Source organism: Rhipicephalus sanguineus, chromosome 7 (genome assembly GCF_013339695.2).
Source record: "Rhipicephalus sanguineus isolate Rsan-2018 chromosome 7, BIME_Rsan_1.4, whole genome shotgun sequence".
Lineage (NCBI taxonomy): Eukaryota > Metazoa > Arthropoda > Arachnida > Ixodida > Ixodidae > Rhipicephalus > Rhipicephalus sanguineus.
Window position 1 is genome coordinate 166,425,545 of NC_051182.1, and position 19,090 is coordinate 166,444,634.

Here is a 19,090-nt window from a genome sequence, read left to right on the forward strand (position 1 = left end):
TACGAATGTTGATTGCTCCGCACTGACTGCAGTCAGGGGGTAGTCGAATGAGCGTGTGAGACAAATTGACGATGCACGACAGATTTCCGGGTGTGCTCTCCTCGTTCCAAGTTTTACGCATTACACGCAAAAATGGGTTGGCTCCTGCCACAAAGGCACCCCTCCTCCGCGTGTAAATGCAGCAGAGACTTCACGAAAGTAGTTGTTCTATGTCCTTCTAGTCACAAATGCTAAATGTTTGCCTGAGCCAGTCGTCTTTCGTACAGTTTCTTTTATTAAGTTCCATAATCGCTTCGGTTCTGTCTGTATAATCAAACGGCAGGATTAAGTTATTTGCATAATATATTAGCAGTATTGAAAGGGCATTTATTCGCATATTCTCGGTAAAAAGAGTCTTGCGTCGTGGTTTCTAAAGGCATCACTGATATTGTTTTTTTTTTTCGTAAATTTTCTAACAGCAATATATATTCGAAATTTAGATCCTCTTCTGTACTAAAGATAGTTAAATGCAGGGTATCGAATCGTGTCCGGATAACGAGCAAAACACAGCAGGTTTCATTCTTCCATGGCTCAATGATTTTTGCCGCCCACAAACTTTAACACTTACCCAAATTTGATCACATGCCCCGGGGCGCTGGTTCGATATTGCCTCTGCAACTTTAATAAAGGCTGTGATCAACGTCGAATGATCGGTATGCTTAACATCTTGTGATATATAATAAGCATAGTTGAGATCATGTCAGTATTGGGCCCGCATGACCAGACAGACATCCTTAGCGAAAGCCCTGCTACTCCAGACTTATGCGGTATGCGGTGAAGAATGCGGTATGCTCGTTTTCGTCATCGGCACCTCTCAAAACGAAAGGCGTAGGAACGGTCTTTAGCTGTTTGATTTTACTCCGGACGGGAAATTTTCTGCGGGCTTAGCATATTAAGCCAGACGTTATCGACGATAAAGAAAGCCTGCTATACGGTTTGTTCTTTTTTTTTACCAGTACGCAAAAAGCATTAACAGTCGCAAAATTATTCAGATCGTTGAAAGATCATCAATGGTTTCACACGCGCGAAGATAGAAGCAAGGCTACTGCGTAACATAAAAAACTTATCACGATAATGAATGCGTATATGGGCCGCAATTCGACCAGTCGAGGATATTAGTTCTGCCTATGCAGCTTTAAGAAAGCAACTTGATAACTTCTTGTTGGGCTGTAGGCCGCGCCTGTAACACTATAGATTCCGGTGTTTTTGCTCAGTAAAGGATGATATTTGCTTGCGTGAACAATGTACGAAAAAAACGCTCCAAGTTGTGTCGAGAGCACTGCATCTCCTCCCTCCTTGTCAATTTTCACTTGAGCCGACGTTCGATAAAGGCCGGCATTTGTCACTTCAGTCGTTTCCAACAGTTTATGTCATATTATATGAAACGACCAGAATGCACTCTGTTAGAGGATAAGCGCACAAGAAACTGATTTTTGTTGTGCCGTCACTCTATGTTTCGAGCATCTTCCACTTTAAAAAAATAACAGTCCTTTAACTCATTTTTGCTATATATGCGACTTTCACGTGCACAACTCTCTTTAGAGAGACACGTTGACTCCGAATCGTGGGACGCACGACTCTCCAAAAGAGAGTCAACGTGTCTATTTAAAGAGAGTTATACATGTGAAAGTCACATATATAGCAAAAATGAGTTAAATGACTTATTTTGCTTGGTGTCCAGACCTTGCCTACGCGACTTGCTAGAAACTTCCGCGCTCAAAATAAGCCGCCGGAATGCACATTCTTATTTTTTGCACGCAGCTGTACATACCGTCGATAAAATAAAAGTATCGTTCACAAATGCGTGGCTTATTGTGCGTGCAAGTACGCTCTGCTCGAGTGATGTCGTTGTCACTGTTTTTTTTTTTTCTTTTTTCATAAGTGTTCTTTCGTGGCGACTTCGTTTCCACATTGGGAAATTGCGAAGACCCTACACCTGGGCTCAAGTGCAATGTAATAAAACTCCAGTTGCCCAAAATCATTCCAAGCAAAAATCACAGCGCAACACGACACAGGGACAGACAGGTACGCGAGACTTGCGCTAACTTCCAACTGTTGTTTATTGAAGAAAGATACGGAAGTATATACACAGCACAAAAGCAGCAAAGACCTTCGCCGTCATCGGACTGAAAGCATGGAGACAGCAGGATATCATCCCTAGAAACAGCCACATCACAACCACGCCACATACTTGATGGCTGCGCGCATGTACAACAGATTGCAATCCAAGCGAATAGAATAGCAAAGGAACTAGCCCAAAGAAGCGTTTTGCTAAATCACTCGAAGCTCCTCACAACAGCTCCTCTCATAATTGTGTGGTTCCGAGACATTGTTTTATTAATTTCGTGCTACAAGTCTAATATTCAGTCTCTAGACAGGAGCGAACATATCATTAATACAAAAATATGTACGAAAAAAGAACAGCATACGACAAATGAGAGAGAAAAAAAAATATCGGCATAAAGAAGATGGGATATCGCAAGTAGACATAACAACCGAAAATTCAAAGGCTCGTGTAAAAATAACGGCGTGGTAGAAAGAAAATAGCAACTATAAAGAAATCACTTAGAACAAGTGTCACAAATATTTTAGCGAGATTAAGATGCACCCATAGGCAGCGCTCTGATAATTTTAATATATTCGAGCCACTTCGTATCTTCGATAAACTATCAGTTCTTTTAGTACGGATACTTAGAAAGCGCATCAAATGTTTGTTTGTTGTTCTAGCGTTTGTTGTTGTTTGTTTGTTCAGTGGTCTAGCGCCATAACCACTAGACCACTGCGGTGGTCTATTGGTTATGGCGCTCGATTGCAGACCGGAAAGTCGCGGGATCGAATCCCGGCCGCGGCGGCTGCATTTTCGATGGAGGCGGAAGTGTTTGAGGCGCGTGTGTACTTAGATTTAGGTGCCCGTTAAAAAATTCCAGGTGGTCGAAATTTCCGGAGCACTTCACTACGGCGTCCCTCGTAATCATATCGTGGTTTTGGGACGTAAAACCCCAAATATTAATATTACTTCAGCGCGTTACACTTAAAAACTGTCTTTATCTCAACGAACAGTATCTGAACATGAAATAAAGATGAAAGGTTCAACTTATAGAAGTGGAGTCGCCGAGGTGAGGTGTAAGCCTCAGCAAGCCAATCAGAACAGAGCAGGTTCAATGTTCCATTACTCGAGATTGAGTGGACAAAGCATTTACATAAGCAGTTGTCAAATGGGAAAAACAAACAGTTGCAATGTACGCGTTTCACAGAAGAAAGAAACCTGCATGGGAAAAGAATGCATCGAATGCCACACAAAACAACACGACGCTCATCCGTGCGCACGGATGATGCGCTATTTGCGTGGTTCGCCCCGCAAGATTTCCCGCCAGTTGTCGCTTTACTTTTAAACTGAGCCCAGCACCCTTTTCTTCTTCTGCCTGCAACCTTTATCGTTTTTGTTTGTTCCTCACTCGGGGGCGCGCGCTAAGCTCTATTTCTGGCCGGGCCAAATCGTCCAGCGCCTCCGCGGGAAGTGCTCACGAGGCAACGTCGCAGGAGCAAAAGCGCGGCTTGCTGCTGCGGATCAGGTTAGGCCTATAACATCGGGACAGTCATGCGACAACTCAATAAGGCCGACGTGAAGCAGAAGGAGTGGGAAGATGACCTGCAGCCGCACCAGGTGAGCACGTTATGCTGAATCGACGCGACGGTGTTTTGTGCGCCGCGTTCGAGACACGCCTTTCACCGTGTCGTTCGGTCGACCCGTATAACTGAACGAAGTGGTTGCTTGGGCTAGTGGCGTGGTTGATGCAGCGCTGAAAGACAAAGACTTCCAGAGGTCAACACACTTGTCTAGAACACTGGAACGGTGCGCTCCAGACTGCACTGACGAAGTTTGCCGATTACACCTGGTTTGAAAGAGCACAAATTATGGCATGCATGGCCGCTTAGGATGAAGCTCAAGTGTGGGCTTTCCCAAACTACAGCGTGCTGTAACGTGCCGAAGCGTGCCGTTCCAGCGTTGTAGACAAGCGTATTGACCTCGGTAGAACCAGAAAGCACAGGACGAGCGCTGTCTCTCAATTGAAACATTTATTCCGAAAAAGCACACTGCGCAACAAAACCGAGTACAACAGACATGCGCAAAAGTGAGAAAATGACGTCTTTCATCTTTCAGAGCTGCATCAATCACGCAAATATTCCAGCTGTGTGTGTCTCTTCTCTCTAGTTCCCTGTCGTGTTGCGCTGCTCCGTGTAACGAATCCCAACCAACTAGCCCGGCAACGTGCACTTGCAGATTCCATCTAACCCAACTTTCCATTCTATTTGTTTGGGCTAGTTGGCGAGGCATCTTCAACGTAACGGTAATGCGCAGGCCGCCTCAGTGGCCCAGTGGTCACGGCTTAGCCGAAAGACGCGTTTCTATCCCGGCCGCGGCGGTCCCATTTCTATGGAGGCGAAATGCTTGAGACTCGATCGTGTACTGTGCGATGTCAGTGCATGCACGTGAGAGAACCCCAGGTGGTAGAAATTAGCCGGAGCCCTCCATTACGGCGTCTTTTATAGCCTGAGCTGCTTTGAGGCGTTGAATCCCATAATCGAACAAGCAGTAAGGCACAGGAACAAAGAAAGACACGGACATGCGCTGAATTCCACCCGATGTTTATTATCGAAAACGCTAAATGTGTACAAAGAAAGAAACAAGGCACTGGTTATCCAGCGCCTGGCTCATCCAATTTTCCCGTTATTACCGGTGCACTGTCATTGTCTAAAACGCCGTGGTAGCCCAGTAGTTATATATCTAAGTTTCTTCCCTTTCAATTCAATTTATTACTTTAAGCGCCCCGCTAGCAAATTTTACACATTGTGTTCTATTTTGCGCCCACCGATAGAGAATGAACCCAAGTGTGCTTCTATTTAGAAGCAATTTAGTGTACCAAGCAACTGAGCGTAATCCTGAGTGTTCCATGTATACTTCGACGTCCCTTCACCCTGAATGGGGATGATCAACATTTCAATTATTACTCCATTTGTACTAATCCGTATTACGCTTTGCGTCCCTGAATCGGTGTTATGTATATTTTTCGTTGAAGCTAGCTTTGGCAGAGGGAGCTGCTCACGCTTTAATTTCTAGGAATTGCCTATATGCCTCAGCCATTTTTGCCCACAGATCTCCCTCAGTGCATCGGTTCGACAATACAGCACATGAGGAGTGCAAGAAGCGTCAGCAGCGCGTGGTACTCTAAATAAGGGTGAATGACGCGCCGACTGTCACTCAATTAAGCAACAAAGACGGGCGCCAATGTATATAATGGCGTTGATAGTTGATATACGAGTGTGGGTGTTACGCACGCAGAGGCAAGGCTAAACGCGTACTGTAGAGGAATAAACTGCAAACAATTTACTGAGCGAACTTTTGTCTTCTAAGCTAAGAAAGTACAACTCCGCGAATGCGATAAGATACGTGCTCAACCATGATCGCCGAGTTCGGGTGGTGCCTGACACTGGCGTAGCCAGGGTGGGGGAGGGGTTGGGAGGTTCAACACCCCTCCGAAATATTTAGATGTTGTGCGTGTGTATATAAACGCACAAATACAAACGCGCGCACGAACATAAAGTATGCTTGAACCCCCCCCCCCCCCCGCCCCCCGAAAGAGCTTTCTCGCTACGTTAGTGGTGCCTGAGACCAATTTCTGCAGTGGCTTAACTGCTGAGGCTTGCGACAGGCCATGTTTACACGGGGCATCGACATGAACCCGATAGCGGCGGTCTCTGTCAGCTTGTCGGGCTGAAATTTATTCCTTGAATTCATGTAAGTGCTCGGACCGAGGGAGCGTCGCTGCTGTTTGAGTCAGCCCGATGGCACGCGAGCTCACTCGGTCCTGCCATTGGGAAATACGGTCGAATCAGCCCGGCCCAGAAAAGCGGCGTGCAAAAGCTGTCGGGTCGAGCTGACGGAGCGCGAGAACTATTCGCTCGGAAGTTTTGCTCGGCTCCTCAGATATGTTTCGATCCGACACTACGCGCCGCTACGATCTCAGTCCTACCGAGTTGATGGACGTAAAAGCGGACGCGCCGTGTCCGACGGGCTCGCGTCGTGTTCATGTAAACGTTATCTGCACACGCGCAATCTCGATGTCAACATTATAATACGGCATATGGAAGCGCACACCGGGCGAAACGACGAACAGGAAAACAGAAGGGCTGTCCTTTTGTTTTCCTGTTTGTCGTCTCACCCGGTGTGCCGTCAAACAGCTAGCCCACAAGCACATTTTAAGATTATAATAATAATCCTTGGGGTTTTACATGCCAAAACCACGATATGATTACGAGGGACGCCGTATAGCGGAGAGCTGCGGAAATTTTCGACCACCTGGGGCAGTGGCGTAGTCAGGGCGGGGGGGGGCGGGGGGGGGGGGGCACCAAGCCCGTGACCCTCCCCCCGCCCGAAATTTTTTTTGCTATGGCATACACAGCCCAAAATGACACTTGACCACATCTGCCTGCCCGGCCCCCACTTCAAATCAGGAGGTGCCCTCCCCCCCCCCTGAAAAAAGAGCCCCTTACCTGGGGCTCTTTAGGTTCTTTAAGGCGAACCTAAGTCTAAGTACAATGGCCGACGGAGGCGAAATACGGCCGCCACGACAGTTATTCGATCTCGCGACCTTCGGGTGCGATTTCTAGATTAACTCGCAGTGAACACATCCGGATAAATTCCAACAGACGTGACCAACATGAATGAATGCGTTTAAGCACCGGTACCACAGGTGTGTCTTTCTGGAAAGAACGACGACGTTCAACCTTACTGCTTGCGTCGTCTGATATTGTGAGAGCGTTCTATAGTGTAAAATTTAAAAAAACACCCGATGAAAAAGCGTTGAAATGAAATCGAGACAGGAGATAAAGTTAGCCTTCGATATGTGTTATGGCGTCCGAAATTCCACACGCAGGTTTCTCTGTGCTTATAAAACATAAAATTAGTACTTCGTCAGTTTCTTAAAAAATGACCTGCCGCGTATGGCATCTTTCCGTTGTTTTGTGGCCTCCGAAATTGCAAACACTTTGTGATGGTCCAAGCAGCATGTGTGTCTCATGTTGGCGTGCACAACAAAATTTGAGCGGTACGTGGTGCGCTTTCATGTCATTAGCTATTATAATGCTCGTAGAACTATAGTACGCATTTCGCGAAAGGCGTTTTAAAATTTGTGCCAGGTTTAAGAAAGATTTTTACGTGTACGCCTGACGTTAACGAAGTACATATTCAGTATTTAGAGGCGCCCCGCCACGGTGGTCTACTGGTTATGGTGCTCGACTGCTGACCCGAAGGTCGCGGGATCGAATCCCGGCTGCGGCGGCTGCATTTTCGATGGACGCGAAAATGTTTGAGGCCCGTGTACTCAGATTTAGGTGCACGTTAAAGAACCCCAGGTGGTCAAAATTTCCGGAGTCCTCCACTACGGCGTCCCTCATAATCATCGTGGTTTTGGGACGTTAAACCCCAGATATTATTCTTATTAGTTTTTGGAGGCGAAAGCCTTACAGATGCCTCTTTAAACGCGAAAATTGCCCGTCGGCGTCCCGTGACGTCGGCGTCAACATAAGTGATGCAAGAAATCATCACGTGATGACGTCACAATGACATGCAGAGAGCCAAAATCTGTGACGTCACCATGAGGTCACGTAACGTGCCAATGACACCGTCAAAGGTGGGCCGATCACGTAGGCGAGGCGAGGTGCAGACAGCTTCCAATGCCTCTGATGCTGGAGGCAGTCAAAACCACGTGAATCAGTACACGAAGAAAAAGAAGACGAGTCATCTTAGGCGAACGCATAAGGGAGTTTTTGTTAGCACGAGCTCTGTGTGTCTCGTGTTGCTCGTGACTTCCTTTGTCACCGCGGCTTACGAGTACTCCTGACGACGATCTCGCAGCGGGACAACACCAAGGAGAGCCAGATTCTGATATGGATCTGGAATTGCCTCGAGATGGTCAGCTGCCTCGACTACGACCAGTTTCTCAAAGATGGCGTGGCTCTCTGCAAGTAAGTGACGTTGGCTTAACTCTTACGCAAATATCGATCGTATTTTAGAGGGATGATATGCCTAATGTTTTAAAACCATATTAATTCAGCGATGCCTGCTACAGCCTCTTCCTTTTCTGCTGACTCGTTGCATGAACGTTTGTGACATTGTGACGTTGTGAAAAAACTTGGCCCCCTCTATAATGGAGAACGCTGAACGTCATTCTAAGTCACTTACAAAGTGAACCAGAGCCATATATTCCCTTTGATGTGAGGCGCCAGAAATTGTTGCTTGCTTCTGAATCGCGAAAAACGGTGTTCAGAAAATTCGTTACCATTTTTGCGCTTGTTAAAGGGACATTAAAAAGAAAAGTGTTTTTTTTTTTTTCGTGCTGGTAAGTTATCCGTTCACTGTGCCATAAGTACCACTCTTGCCGCGTGAAGATCCTTGGTAAGCCCGAAAATGCGCAGAAAGAAAATGCAAGTGGTGCCGCCAGTTCCCGCACCAACTCGCTGTGATGTCATAGATTAAGTTTATCAAGTTTCAGGATTCAACAAATGTTGTGGAGCTAAAAGCGGAAAAAACATGAACGAACGCTTTCAAATCTGTGACGTCACGTTGATGTGCGTGTGCAGAGATTTCGGCGCGAAATTTAAAAACGATATTTTAACCTTTGTTTTCTCTATTAATAGGACTACAATGACGAAATTAAAGACAATGGAGTTTTCAGATAATAATTTATCAGTCTAAGTTCATTCATTGTTTCCCCTGAATGTCTCTTTAAGCGTCTTTTTAACCGTGTTATAGGATCGCGCCGTTTTCAAATTTTACAGTCATGTAACGGGTGGGGGGCTTCAATTTCTTTAGAAGCTCGTCATCAGTTTCAGATAACCAAAAAAAAAAGCGATGTGTCGAAACCGAAACGGTTAACTGGTTTGTGCAATGCCTGCGATGACGTTACACCCTACCCCGCGGTGACGTAGACACAATGCACGTGGCTCTGGCGCATCCTCGGGGTGGCCCGCATTCAAAGACACGATAACTCACTAAAAATCTTTAAATTTAATTTCTAGGAAAGCTAAATGACTTGAACTCTTACAGTACTGCACACATCGTTAGCGTACCAAAGAGAGCATATATATATTGAAAATTTATTGAGATCAGTGGACATCGAGAAATCGCAGGAGTTGCCCTTTAAAGCGGCACTAATGTGAACCACATCAGTTTAGAATGCTCAAATACACTTCGAAAACGCTACGGTCGTTAACTTCACCACCGTCGGCGAAGACGAAGTTTCATTTTTAAATTTCGCGCCGAAATCTCCCCACGTGAAGTCACGGATTTCAAGGTATTTTTTCGTATGTTGGCGACATTGGCCCTAAGATATTTCCTGCAACTTGGTATGCTATGATTCCGACCCCCTTCGAGAACAATGAACTTCCTTTTTGTCGACTAGCAAGTGGGCCCTAATATAGGCCTCCAAAATATATGACCTCACGGCGATTGGTGCGGAAACTTCAAGGTGGCGTCGCCACCTGCACTTTCTTTTTGCGCGTTTTCTGGCTTGTCTTCTCGCGACAACCGTGGGGATTGTAGTATTGTGAAATAGTAATGTGCTAATACGAGAAAAAAACGTTTTCTCTTTAGTGTCCCTTTAAAGGGGTGGGTACTCGCACGAAAATTTTCACTTGGTTTTTTCTTTGCGTCACATCAAAGACGAAGTCCTCAGAAGCCTAGAAAATCTACGGGTAAGCGTGACCGCCCTGAAAAATTATTACAGCATGTTCTTAAAAGTTGTAGTTTCGGTTCCTCTGTACCCTGACGTCACGACACTGTATGAGCTTGTCGTCACATGCTCGCGCAAGTTATCGTGACGTTTCCACGGTCGCTCCGTTGCTTGGCTCCGTTGGTGGCGCACAAGGGGCCATTTTGTATGTTCTGGTATACCTGACGTCATCACAACTAGCCTACTGGTGCGTGAAGTCACCAGAATTGACAGTGTAGCTTGACGTCCTGCTAGTCTCGAGATCAGTGAGTGTGCCATGCAAAAATTTAACATCAATGTAAAATATCGTATCAGCATTTACTGAGCACTTGCTCAGAGCCGTCTCTTTACACAGGAGATTTGTATACTCGGCCCCGTCTTTGTTTTCAGGCTGATGAACCACGTGCGGCCGGGCTCGGTGAACATGGAGGAAGTGAGCAGCGGCAACGACTTCCGCCAGAAGCGGCGAAACATCGAGCTCTTTCTTCGTGCCGCCAAGGCGTACGGAGTCGAGGAACGCCTGCTCTTCCAGCCTGAGGATCTGCTCTTTCTGCGGCACTTGCCCCGCGTCACGAGGTGCATCTACGCCCTGGGAAAGCTGGTGAGCGTTGCCTTCATTCGCAGTCCCTGTTTGATAACAAAAGCTGTCCCCTACGCATTCGCCTAGGCCATCTCTCTCGACGTCCGACTTATTTTCACCAATTAGCTCACTACGCGCTTACTTTTCATTATCGTCATATAATTAACTTCCCTAATTAGATTTCATTTCACTACTCAATTTGTTTTGATTATCATCATATATATGTACAGCCGTGCTTTCGCTCGCGTAGACGTCACGTGATCTTTTTTGCTTCACTTCTCCACCCCGTCACACCGAAATAATTCTTTTGGCCACGTACGCCCCTGCTGAACATGCACCGACAAGCGCAGCTGCGAGTACTGTTAATTTGAATATTCCACTACAGCAATAAGGTGGTAGTGGTACTCGCCGTATTAGCGAAGGTGTCGCGCTTTTAGTCCCGAAGACGCGAGTTTGACTCCCGGCTACGGCGGACATATTTCAATGGAGCCGAAATGCATAAACACCCGCGTGCTGCCAGATTTAGGGGCGCGTTAAAGAAGCCCGTGTGGTCGAAATTAATCCGGAGTGCCCCACTACGGCGCGCCTCGTAATCATCGAAAAATAGAAGTGGAGGATACGTACAGGAAAAGTGCACTGTATATACAAAAATATTTCAGAACAAAATAGGTCTTAGAAGTCGCCGGCTGTAAACCCCTGCCCACCGCCGGCGACCGCTATTTTGCCATTGCGTGTGTGACGTCTTATGCTACATGGAGCGGAGCCGTCATCAAAGTTTCGGCCGCTGCAAATCGTTCAGTTTCAATGCCAAGCTGAAGAAAGCTGAAATTGCTCGATTGCACGCGCAGCTGATCGACTAGGCAACAAAATTGTTCACCGGAATGCAGACGCTCGCACTGCAAGCAGCTTGTTACGTCACGGCTCGCGAATACGCCAGTGTTGCCCGACTCTCGTGCCACTCGCGTCTTTATAAAAATAATAAATGTGCTAAAATATCGCCAGCTTGTTTGTGAACGCACAAGGATTAACCCACATAACACGAATTACGATCGAAAATTGGCCGAGTGGCGACCATGCACGACGACGGATGTTTAAAGAGACGTGGTCGTTCATGACGAGGAGTCGCGATGCAGGTGGACCAGGCACTCCGGATACTCGGGTCCCAAGCTGGGTGAAGAGCCCTACGACCCCGTGAACGCGGCGGCCGGCCGGCGCCGTGGAGGCATGCCCATCGGCGACGACATTTACGTGGCACACGTCAATGTTCGTGACGTCATCCGCCGGCTGCCATCACTCACCGAAGGGGAAGACGTCATCTCCGTCGGGTGATGAACGGATGCAGCACAACGCTTCAACGCAGTGAAACCTGTGCCACGCGCAAAAAACCTGTGCTACCGTATTGAAGCAAATGGGAGTTCAATGTCCGCTTCGTTACCTTTCGGAAGTTGCTTGTCATAACTTCATCAAATTCAACGGTCATGAGCTCCGAGTCTGCTAATATCAGTCGACTTGTTTCGGGTCTTCACATGTGGTACTTTCGATGCACACACCGCATTTCAATATGCGGCGAATATTGCCCGTCATTTCTCGCGCGCATTTCGCTGTTAGTAGATATAGATATCGAACGCATTCCCGCTGTAAACAATATCGGTAATAAAGCTTTGTCTGAAACAGATACTGACGATACCCGTCTTACGATTTTTACGATTTAGTCTTTACGAGATCATTCGCACGTCATGCGTATTTTATCCACTTGCCACCACGGCCAATTCTTACCTGTATTTATCTACGGGGCAAGAGCCTGCGGCAGAACGAAAGAGAGGGAGGTTCCAAAGAAGACAAAAAAACGCGCCATTTGTTAGAGAATTTCACTGTCCCTCCTGCAGCGGAATGCTGGAGTCGGGCCGCTGAACGTAGTACGGCTCAGTGGCTGAATGGTGTGCGTGCGTACGAGCTTTTCTGTCCTCAGGAGTGTGAGCTTCCTCGTCGCGAACGCAGTCTTCTTCTCTGCGTGCATCTATTCTTACATTTTTTTTTTGCTTTTTTCAAACTCGGACGCTGCCACCTTCTTGGATGGAATGGCCACAAGTCATCACCATCGTTAAGAGAACCTGTAGCGGCGTTCACGACAGTCTGAGCGAAAGGAAATGTTGACACCCGACACAAATCCATTCAACAGAATGGATTTGTGTCGGGTGGCCCACCTTTCTCAAGCTTGGACGTTGTCCCCCATGCACCCGGCTGTAGAGGTCACCCTGCCCATCCTGAGGTGTGGACGTTGCCCCTCCTCCGATTCCCTCTTCTCCACCTCTCATCTTTTCGTCGCCTTCCCTCCTACAGACGTCGACCCCTGCTCCTAAGTGCATAAATAGCGCATTTTTCTAGCCTCAACCCCTCCGCCCCCTCCCCCACCCCGCCACAGAGACCTACGGCCACTGCAATGAAGTACGATGAACAAGATGACTCAGTACGTTTCATCACTACGCTGCAGGTGCTGTGCTCGAGGCATGCTTCTACGACACCGCTCTGTGTGCGACTACGCGCAGGGCGTGGTTTGCTCGGCAGATTCCTCCACTGCACATGTCACGGCGTGCCTTGCAAAATTCGTATTTCACAAGTTTCACAAGCCCCTGGGGCAACCTCGAACGTGGTTGCCACGACGTCGTTGCCCCCTTTGCTGGGCTCGTTTTTTTTATGTGATTTTTTTTCTTTCCGAAAACGACTTCTCGTGTACTCGGGGAGTACCTTTCCGCCGCGCCTCTACCCTCCTCTTGACGGCGCTGCCGAGAGCACCAGACCGGCGACGTGATTGCGTAGAGCAGCGGTACTGTGATTAGGGCGTGTGCTTTTCAGAAAAAAATCTTGTCATTGATCGACGCACTCGCATTGAAAGCCGCAATGATGCTGCTGGCGACAGTGACCGCATTCCTGGCAGCCGTTGCTATGGCCACTGGAAGCTATGGACCACAACGTAGGATGACAGGTGGGTCGTAAGCTTTTGCACAACGTTGTGAGGGACATAGTAATGTCTCGCCTCAATCATCATCATTTAATCAACACCGTCGTCGTCATCATCTTATGTCGAATTCTGCTCAACCTATCTCCATGTCCACATCAGGGAGGCCTCTCCCAATGGTCTCCACATTTACCGTATATTGCGCGAGCCGGTTGCATTTTATGCCTGAAAACTTCCATGTAACGTCACTGACACTTGGCTTACGCACGTGTCCTTGTTATGCACGATATGAAAGGCTTCTGCAATTCCTCGTACTAATTAATGAGCCTGTTTGAAAAGAATCTTAGTGTCTTCCAATTTTGGGGAGCTGGGTGTTTTAGACCATTTCTTGCGCACTAGTCAGGGGTCTTTTTATTTATTTATTTATTTATTTATTGGGGGGGGGTGCGGAAACTTCATATCTGTTCGAATGAACAGATAATTTTGTTTGCCTTTATCGTGGCCACTCATCTTGCAATTAGCTGCTCACCTGACATGCGCACTTCTGCGAAATTACATGCATAAACCGTTTTTTTTTTTTATTAAACCTCTCAGTTGTTTGTAAGCGCTCGTCCTGTTTTTCTTGCTCCGTCCGTGCCTATTCGCGCTTTACGTTAAATTGAACACTTATCAACTCTCCCAATTTGCCATCCTTACAATTTGAATGAAAGGCAAGGTTCTGCCTGCTGTTGCACAATTATCGCTATTTTCAGTTCCTATTTTGTCAGTGACTAGTGGTCGGCGCGTGTCACTGCGGTGCCATCATAACCTACACTGTGCCGCTACGCGGTTCTCACTATTTTGTTAGCATCACTACTGCCAGAGCCATGGTCGACGGCGACGTTACTGTGGCGATGTGTCGCTCTACCAATGACATCATACTTGGCGTTATTGCCCACGTCACCTGACTAAATAAATGATCAAATCATCAAATAACTAAATTATTATTTGTTTGTCATCCGCGTGGAGTAATCAAGCTCAAAGACCACAGTTATGCAATCTTTCACAGGTGATTTCTTTTTAATTTCACGTCGTCTGAAGAGAAAGTATTTTAACCTTTAATTGCCTTTTTTGCTGCACCTTTAAAGGTGTAAAAACGTTTCTGATGTATCTGACCTGAGCGCCATGTGCGGGCAGGTCGGCGCGTGCGCAGGACCGTGGATGCCCTGTGCGGAAACGAGAAGTTCGTGAACGCCGTGGTGCGCACCATGATGGACGAGCTCCGCCCCGTGCTCACTTCCACCGAGCCGCTGGTGCTGGGCGACGGGCCCGAGTGCAGAGGCGTGCGGCTGCTGCGGGGTCGCCTGTGGGGAGCCGCCTCGGTGCACATGCGTGAACCCATGCTGCTGCGCTGCGACCCCGTCCGCATGGCCATCGATGTGCACGTGGCACTGAACAACAGCGAGGATCGCCTTCGACTGGGAGGCCTCTCCCAACACCTTGCTAGGGTGAGTATATTTCGAACCTTCAAACTATTGGAAACTCGGGCTCGTTGGATAAACATCGTGGAAAAAAAACAGCGCACAGTCACGACGCAGATAAGGGCGCCACCACAATGCATGCTGAGCTTACAAAAATTTAATAGGAAAGTAATTCACATAGGCGTGCATAGGGTTCGCCATGACGGGATTGGATTGAACAAAGATTTGAAAGAGGCTGGGCATTTTTCCATATCTATATATGGCTAATTTCTGAAGGAGGTTTGGCGTCGGAGGATTCGCACAACCTATCGATACCGATGTGCAGAATGACTAGAATCTGGATGCCGATTCTGTAGGGTTTTCGTTCCACTGCATGGGGTTCCTCACGAGAAAAACGCCTGAGACCAGCCATGGCTGCGTAGCATACCCTAACAAAGCGTTATTAATCGCAACAGACGAGAATACAATGCGAGTGCGATTTAGCAGAGTCACAAAAATTCAGTAACAAGTCACGAAATTATAGGATGAAGAGAGTCGGGCGCGGGTGCGGGCCGCAACAAGAGGGCCTGCGGGCCGCGTGTTTGAGACCCCTGCCTTAGGGGATTAGGATTCGGCCTTCCCCTCTGCCCCCCTCGTGCGCACGCCTATGGTAATTCATATATTTATGTGCTTACAACCACATCATTGATCATGTCACTGCTTCAACGCTTTGACACTCTTAATCAGCTGGTATAAACCTCTATCGGACGAAGTTTATCTCCTTATTAGATAGTAAGATCAACGCGGAGGCAATACAGCTCGCCTAACTTGTGAATTATTTCAGCTTCTATTATCTCTCGTACATGCTTGCTGATGATTTCGACTCCGTTAAAGAGTGGCTGAGAAGTGCAGTTGGCAGAGTGTAGTGCAAAGAAGCCCTCTCGATCTGACAGGCACACTGTGCCCACTGCGCTTTGTCAGCAAGCACAGAAGCAAGCGCGTCATCACATGTCCTGTCGTCTTCCTCTATTCCTATCTTTTCAAAGTTATGGTCTCAATGCATGTCACCAAATCCTATACTCAGTTTCATACGTGAGGTGCTAGAAGTTCCGTCAGCAAAGTGGGTAAAGGCCTGACCCCACGTACGCGTTGCAGCGTGTCAGCGCGTAGCTTTTTGACGCATCGCCGCGCCCTCTCCATATGGAGAGAGAGGGCGCGCAGTTTCGCGTAGCCGTGCGCCCTCTCTCCCCATAGGGCGCGGCGTCAAAAGGTCACGCGCTGACACGCTGCAACGCGTACGGGTGGTCAGGCCTACGTGCGCGCGTCTAGCGCTTGCATTTCGTCGTTGTAAACGTGGCCTCCGCGATTGGCTCCGGCTGCGCGCTACCGGAACTAATCGCGGAGGCTACGATGCAAAAACAAGAGAGACGCGCTAAGTGATCGAGGGCAACCAATTGACAACCGCATAAATAACGTGGCTTATTTATTTCTAAGGTACAAAGCGTCTTCACTTATTACTGTCTTAAAACGCAAAAAAAAGTCACATTACGGGTGGTAAATTCATTGTACTATTTCTAGGTGCGAACGCACCTACTGCAAGAAGTCTCGCTAGCTTCCATAGCGTTGCACTTGATGTATGAAACGGAGTATAGTCAGAATTGCGTGCACAATTTCTTGAGATTGTCGAGCGGGGGAGCAAAATAATGCGGGACACGTTTTTCTCGCAGCTCTGAAGGCACGGTGTCGGTGTTCGCGCGGCACATGTCGCTAAAGACGTCGGTGCTGCTGCCTCGCAACAGAGCGGTCCGCGCCGCCGTGTCCCCCATCCGCGTGTTAGCGGTGCGCGTGACCGAGCTGGTTGGTGCTGACGTCACGGTGAGCGGACCATGGCCGTACGCGGCGCTCATGTCGGCAGCGGCAAACCTGCTCCTCAAGAGCTTTCCGCTCCAAGCGAGGGCGCTGATGTCGGATCCCCTGCGGAACGGATTCCAGCTCTACCTGGACGAGAACTTCGCCTGATCCTGGGCCATACAAATTAACACTGCGACGCATGGAAGAAAGATATAAACTAGGAGAGGGCATCGTAAAAGAAGGTAACGTGTTGCGAACGCGGACAGAAGAGCAGAGAACATGACACATATGCCAGATATGGAAAAATTCCTCCTAAAACGTAATTAAATTGTATTGCTAATGCCTTTTATAATACTTTCTAAAATGTAATTGAACTACGCTACAAATTGCAGCTGGCTGAAAGTAATGGCCTTGCATTACTATTACTTTTTTAAAGTGGTGAAATAACTGAAATTATGGCTTAGAAATGCGCTTTTGGTAGGGTAACGCTACAAAGACAACGCTACAAAGAACAACACCTTTTGACTGGCACAGCATAGCCTCAGGCTGCTTTTGTACCATAAAAACAGAATTAACGTACGAAGAACATAGAGGACACAGTTTAACAGGACGAGCGCAAACTTCGACTGGTTTATCGTTCATGCGTAGTCGACATAAATATGCACATTTCTAAGCCATCATGAACCAACTAGCCCATTCATCGCATAACTGAAATTATTTTAAAAAATGTTCTTCATTCATGCACTAACTCATGTGCACATCATTTACAGCACATGTACATTGAAATCTCAAATATATTTGTTCAATTCCCTTGCTGGAAGTCTGACACTCTGGTTAACTTCTATTTTTCTTTCCTTTCTTGGTAAATTTTTTACGCCGTAAGGAAGTGGATGCGCTATATTTTGGTAAAAATTAATTTGGCAAGTAACGATTTTCTTGAAGTTGATCGCTTGAAGCAAATCATTGCATTGCTAAATTACCAACTCACAAAAGTAATTCACTACATTACTCATCAAAAAGTAATTTAATTACTCTAATTTCATTACTGCCAAGTCTCAACTTTTTTAGCTGCGGCCACTTCTACGCAGAGCAGACGGACCGCTGTGTTTCAGAGACTGGTGAAGCGTAAGGGATCTTTAACCGGAGGCCTACCATCTATTATCTACCTTTACATTGTCGAGCGTGTAAATTCATTCTGAAGTTCCATGAATGCGCAGTGTTATACAAGCGCAAGAATGAAGAAGTGCGTCTAATGGTTGAGGCCAGGCATATTGATAGCAGTCGAAGACTATGAGTGACACAGTACTTTAACTTACATAAAGAAGACATGAAATACTTGTCCTGTTATCCCTCACGTAGTCTTCCACGTGTGCCAGATTGGCGGGCTGGCGTTACCATACCTTGCGCATGCGCAGATGAGCTCCTGTGTCTTTTTTTTTTTTTGTCGCTGCAGTGCACCCACTGATTGACAGTCGGCGTTTGTGTTGTCTTGTTCTCTTCTCTCGTGTCCGTGTTAGCACGCCTCACCTTCTACTTGCCAACTATAGCTCAGCTTTGTGTCCATCATAGGAGAGGACATTGCGTCACGCAGCCAGCCTTGGCAAGTGAGCTTTCCGTGAAGCCTTTTTCCTCACTATAGGGTAGCTGTTTGGGCCTGTTGGTTTGGCATGATACAGGGTGACGGCGCAAAAGACGAAGACAGAGAAGGTCTTCGCTGTCTTTTGCGCTGTCACCCTGTATCGCGCCCTTCTCCTCGCCATGCTCTCTCCTAATTGTTCCTTCATTGCACACCCCGTGAGGTTGGTGCACTGGGTCCCGCCCTGTGCAATTCTTATCAAAGTCATTGTATAATAAAGTGTATGCTCTGTTTTTATTTAGTGTCTGTTGCTTCCAGTAGTGCCCAGGGGCGTATCCAAGATTTTATTTTTCTATATATAGTTTGTCACGTGCTAGGGCAAGAAGAGCGGAACAGCTATAGAAGCAAATGTCAGACACGAACGAACGGCTCGCGCTCCTCGTCTTTGTCGCCTTTCCCGGCTGGCCACGGCTTGCTGGCTCAAAACACCAGGTGGCTATATCCCCTTCAACGGCGGTGTGTACAATTGTACAGATAAACTTCAGGGGCCCGTCACGCAACGCATGTTTCTTCAAATGGCTTGAAACGCAGTGTACACATTCATGCAGGCTTCCTGAGCGGACAACTATAGCGGTCATTTAACTTCATTGTGCTGCATATTGCTGCAGAGGATCACTTTGCTGGAGACACTACCATGTTCGACGATCATTCAACGTGCCGCGTTCCAGGACCAACGTCAAGAGTCTTTTTTTTTTCTTTGATCGGAACGAATACAACAAAAAAAAATTCGGCAGATCCCACGTACCGTGGGAGTCGATGTTATGCGAAGCATGCGGCGGGAAGGTGACCGTGGCGTAATTTTTTTTTACTGAGCGAAAC

The 19,090-nt window shown here is 47.4% G+C and overlaps 3 protein-coding genes across 3 annotated transcripts in view; 2 read left to right on the forward strand and 1 right to left on the reverse strand.

Moving 5' to 3' along the window:
* LOC119400492 (motile sperm domain-containing protein 2) overlaps nucleotides 1-19,090 on the reverse strand; it is a 200,481-nt gene that overhangs the window by 172,226 nt on the left and 9,165 nt on the right. The gene's annotated exons all lie outside the window — the stretch shown is intronic.
* LOC119400495 (myophilin) lies at nucleotides 3,471-11,754 on the forward strand. Its single transcript, XM_037667555.2, has 4 exons — nucleotides 3,471-3,703; nucleotides 7,955-8,064; nucleotides 10,200-10,420; nucleotides 11,534-11,754. The coding sequence occupies exons 1-4, from the start codon at nucleotides 3,638-3,640 to the stop codon at nucleotides 11,716-11,718; spliced, it is 582 nt and encodes a 193-aa protein (XP_037523483.1). The 5' UTR covers nucleotides 3,471-3,637; the 3' UTR covers nucleotides 11,719-11,754.
* LOC119400496 (uncharacterized) lies at nucleotides 13,174-18,492 on the forward strand. The gene is made up of 3 exons (XM_037667556.2): nucleotides 13,174-13,372; nucleotides 14,522-14,832; nucleotides 16,512-18,492. Exons 1-3 carry the CDS (start codon nucleotides 13,288-13,290, stop codon nucleotides 16,515-16,517), a joined length of 402 nt encoding a protein of 133 aa, XP_037523484.1. The 5' UTR covers nucleotides 13,174-13,287; the 3' UTR covers nucleotides 16,518-18,492.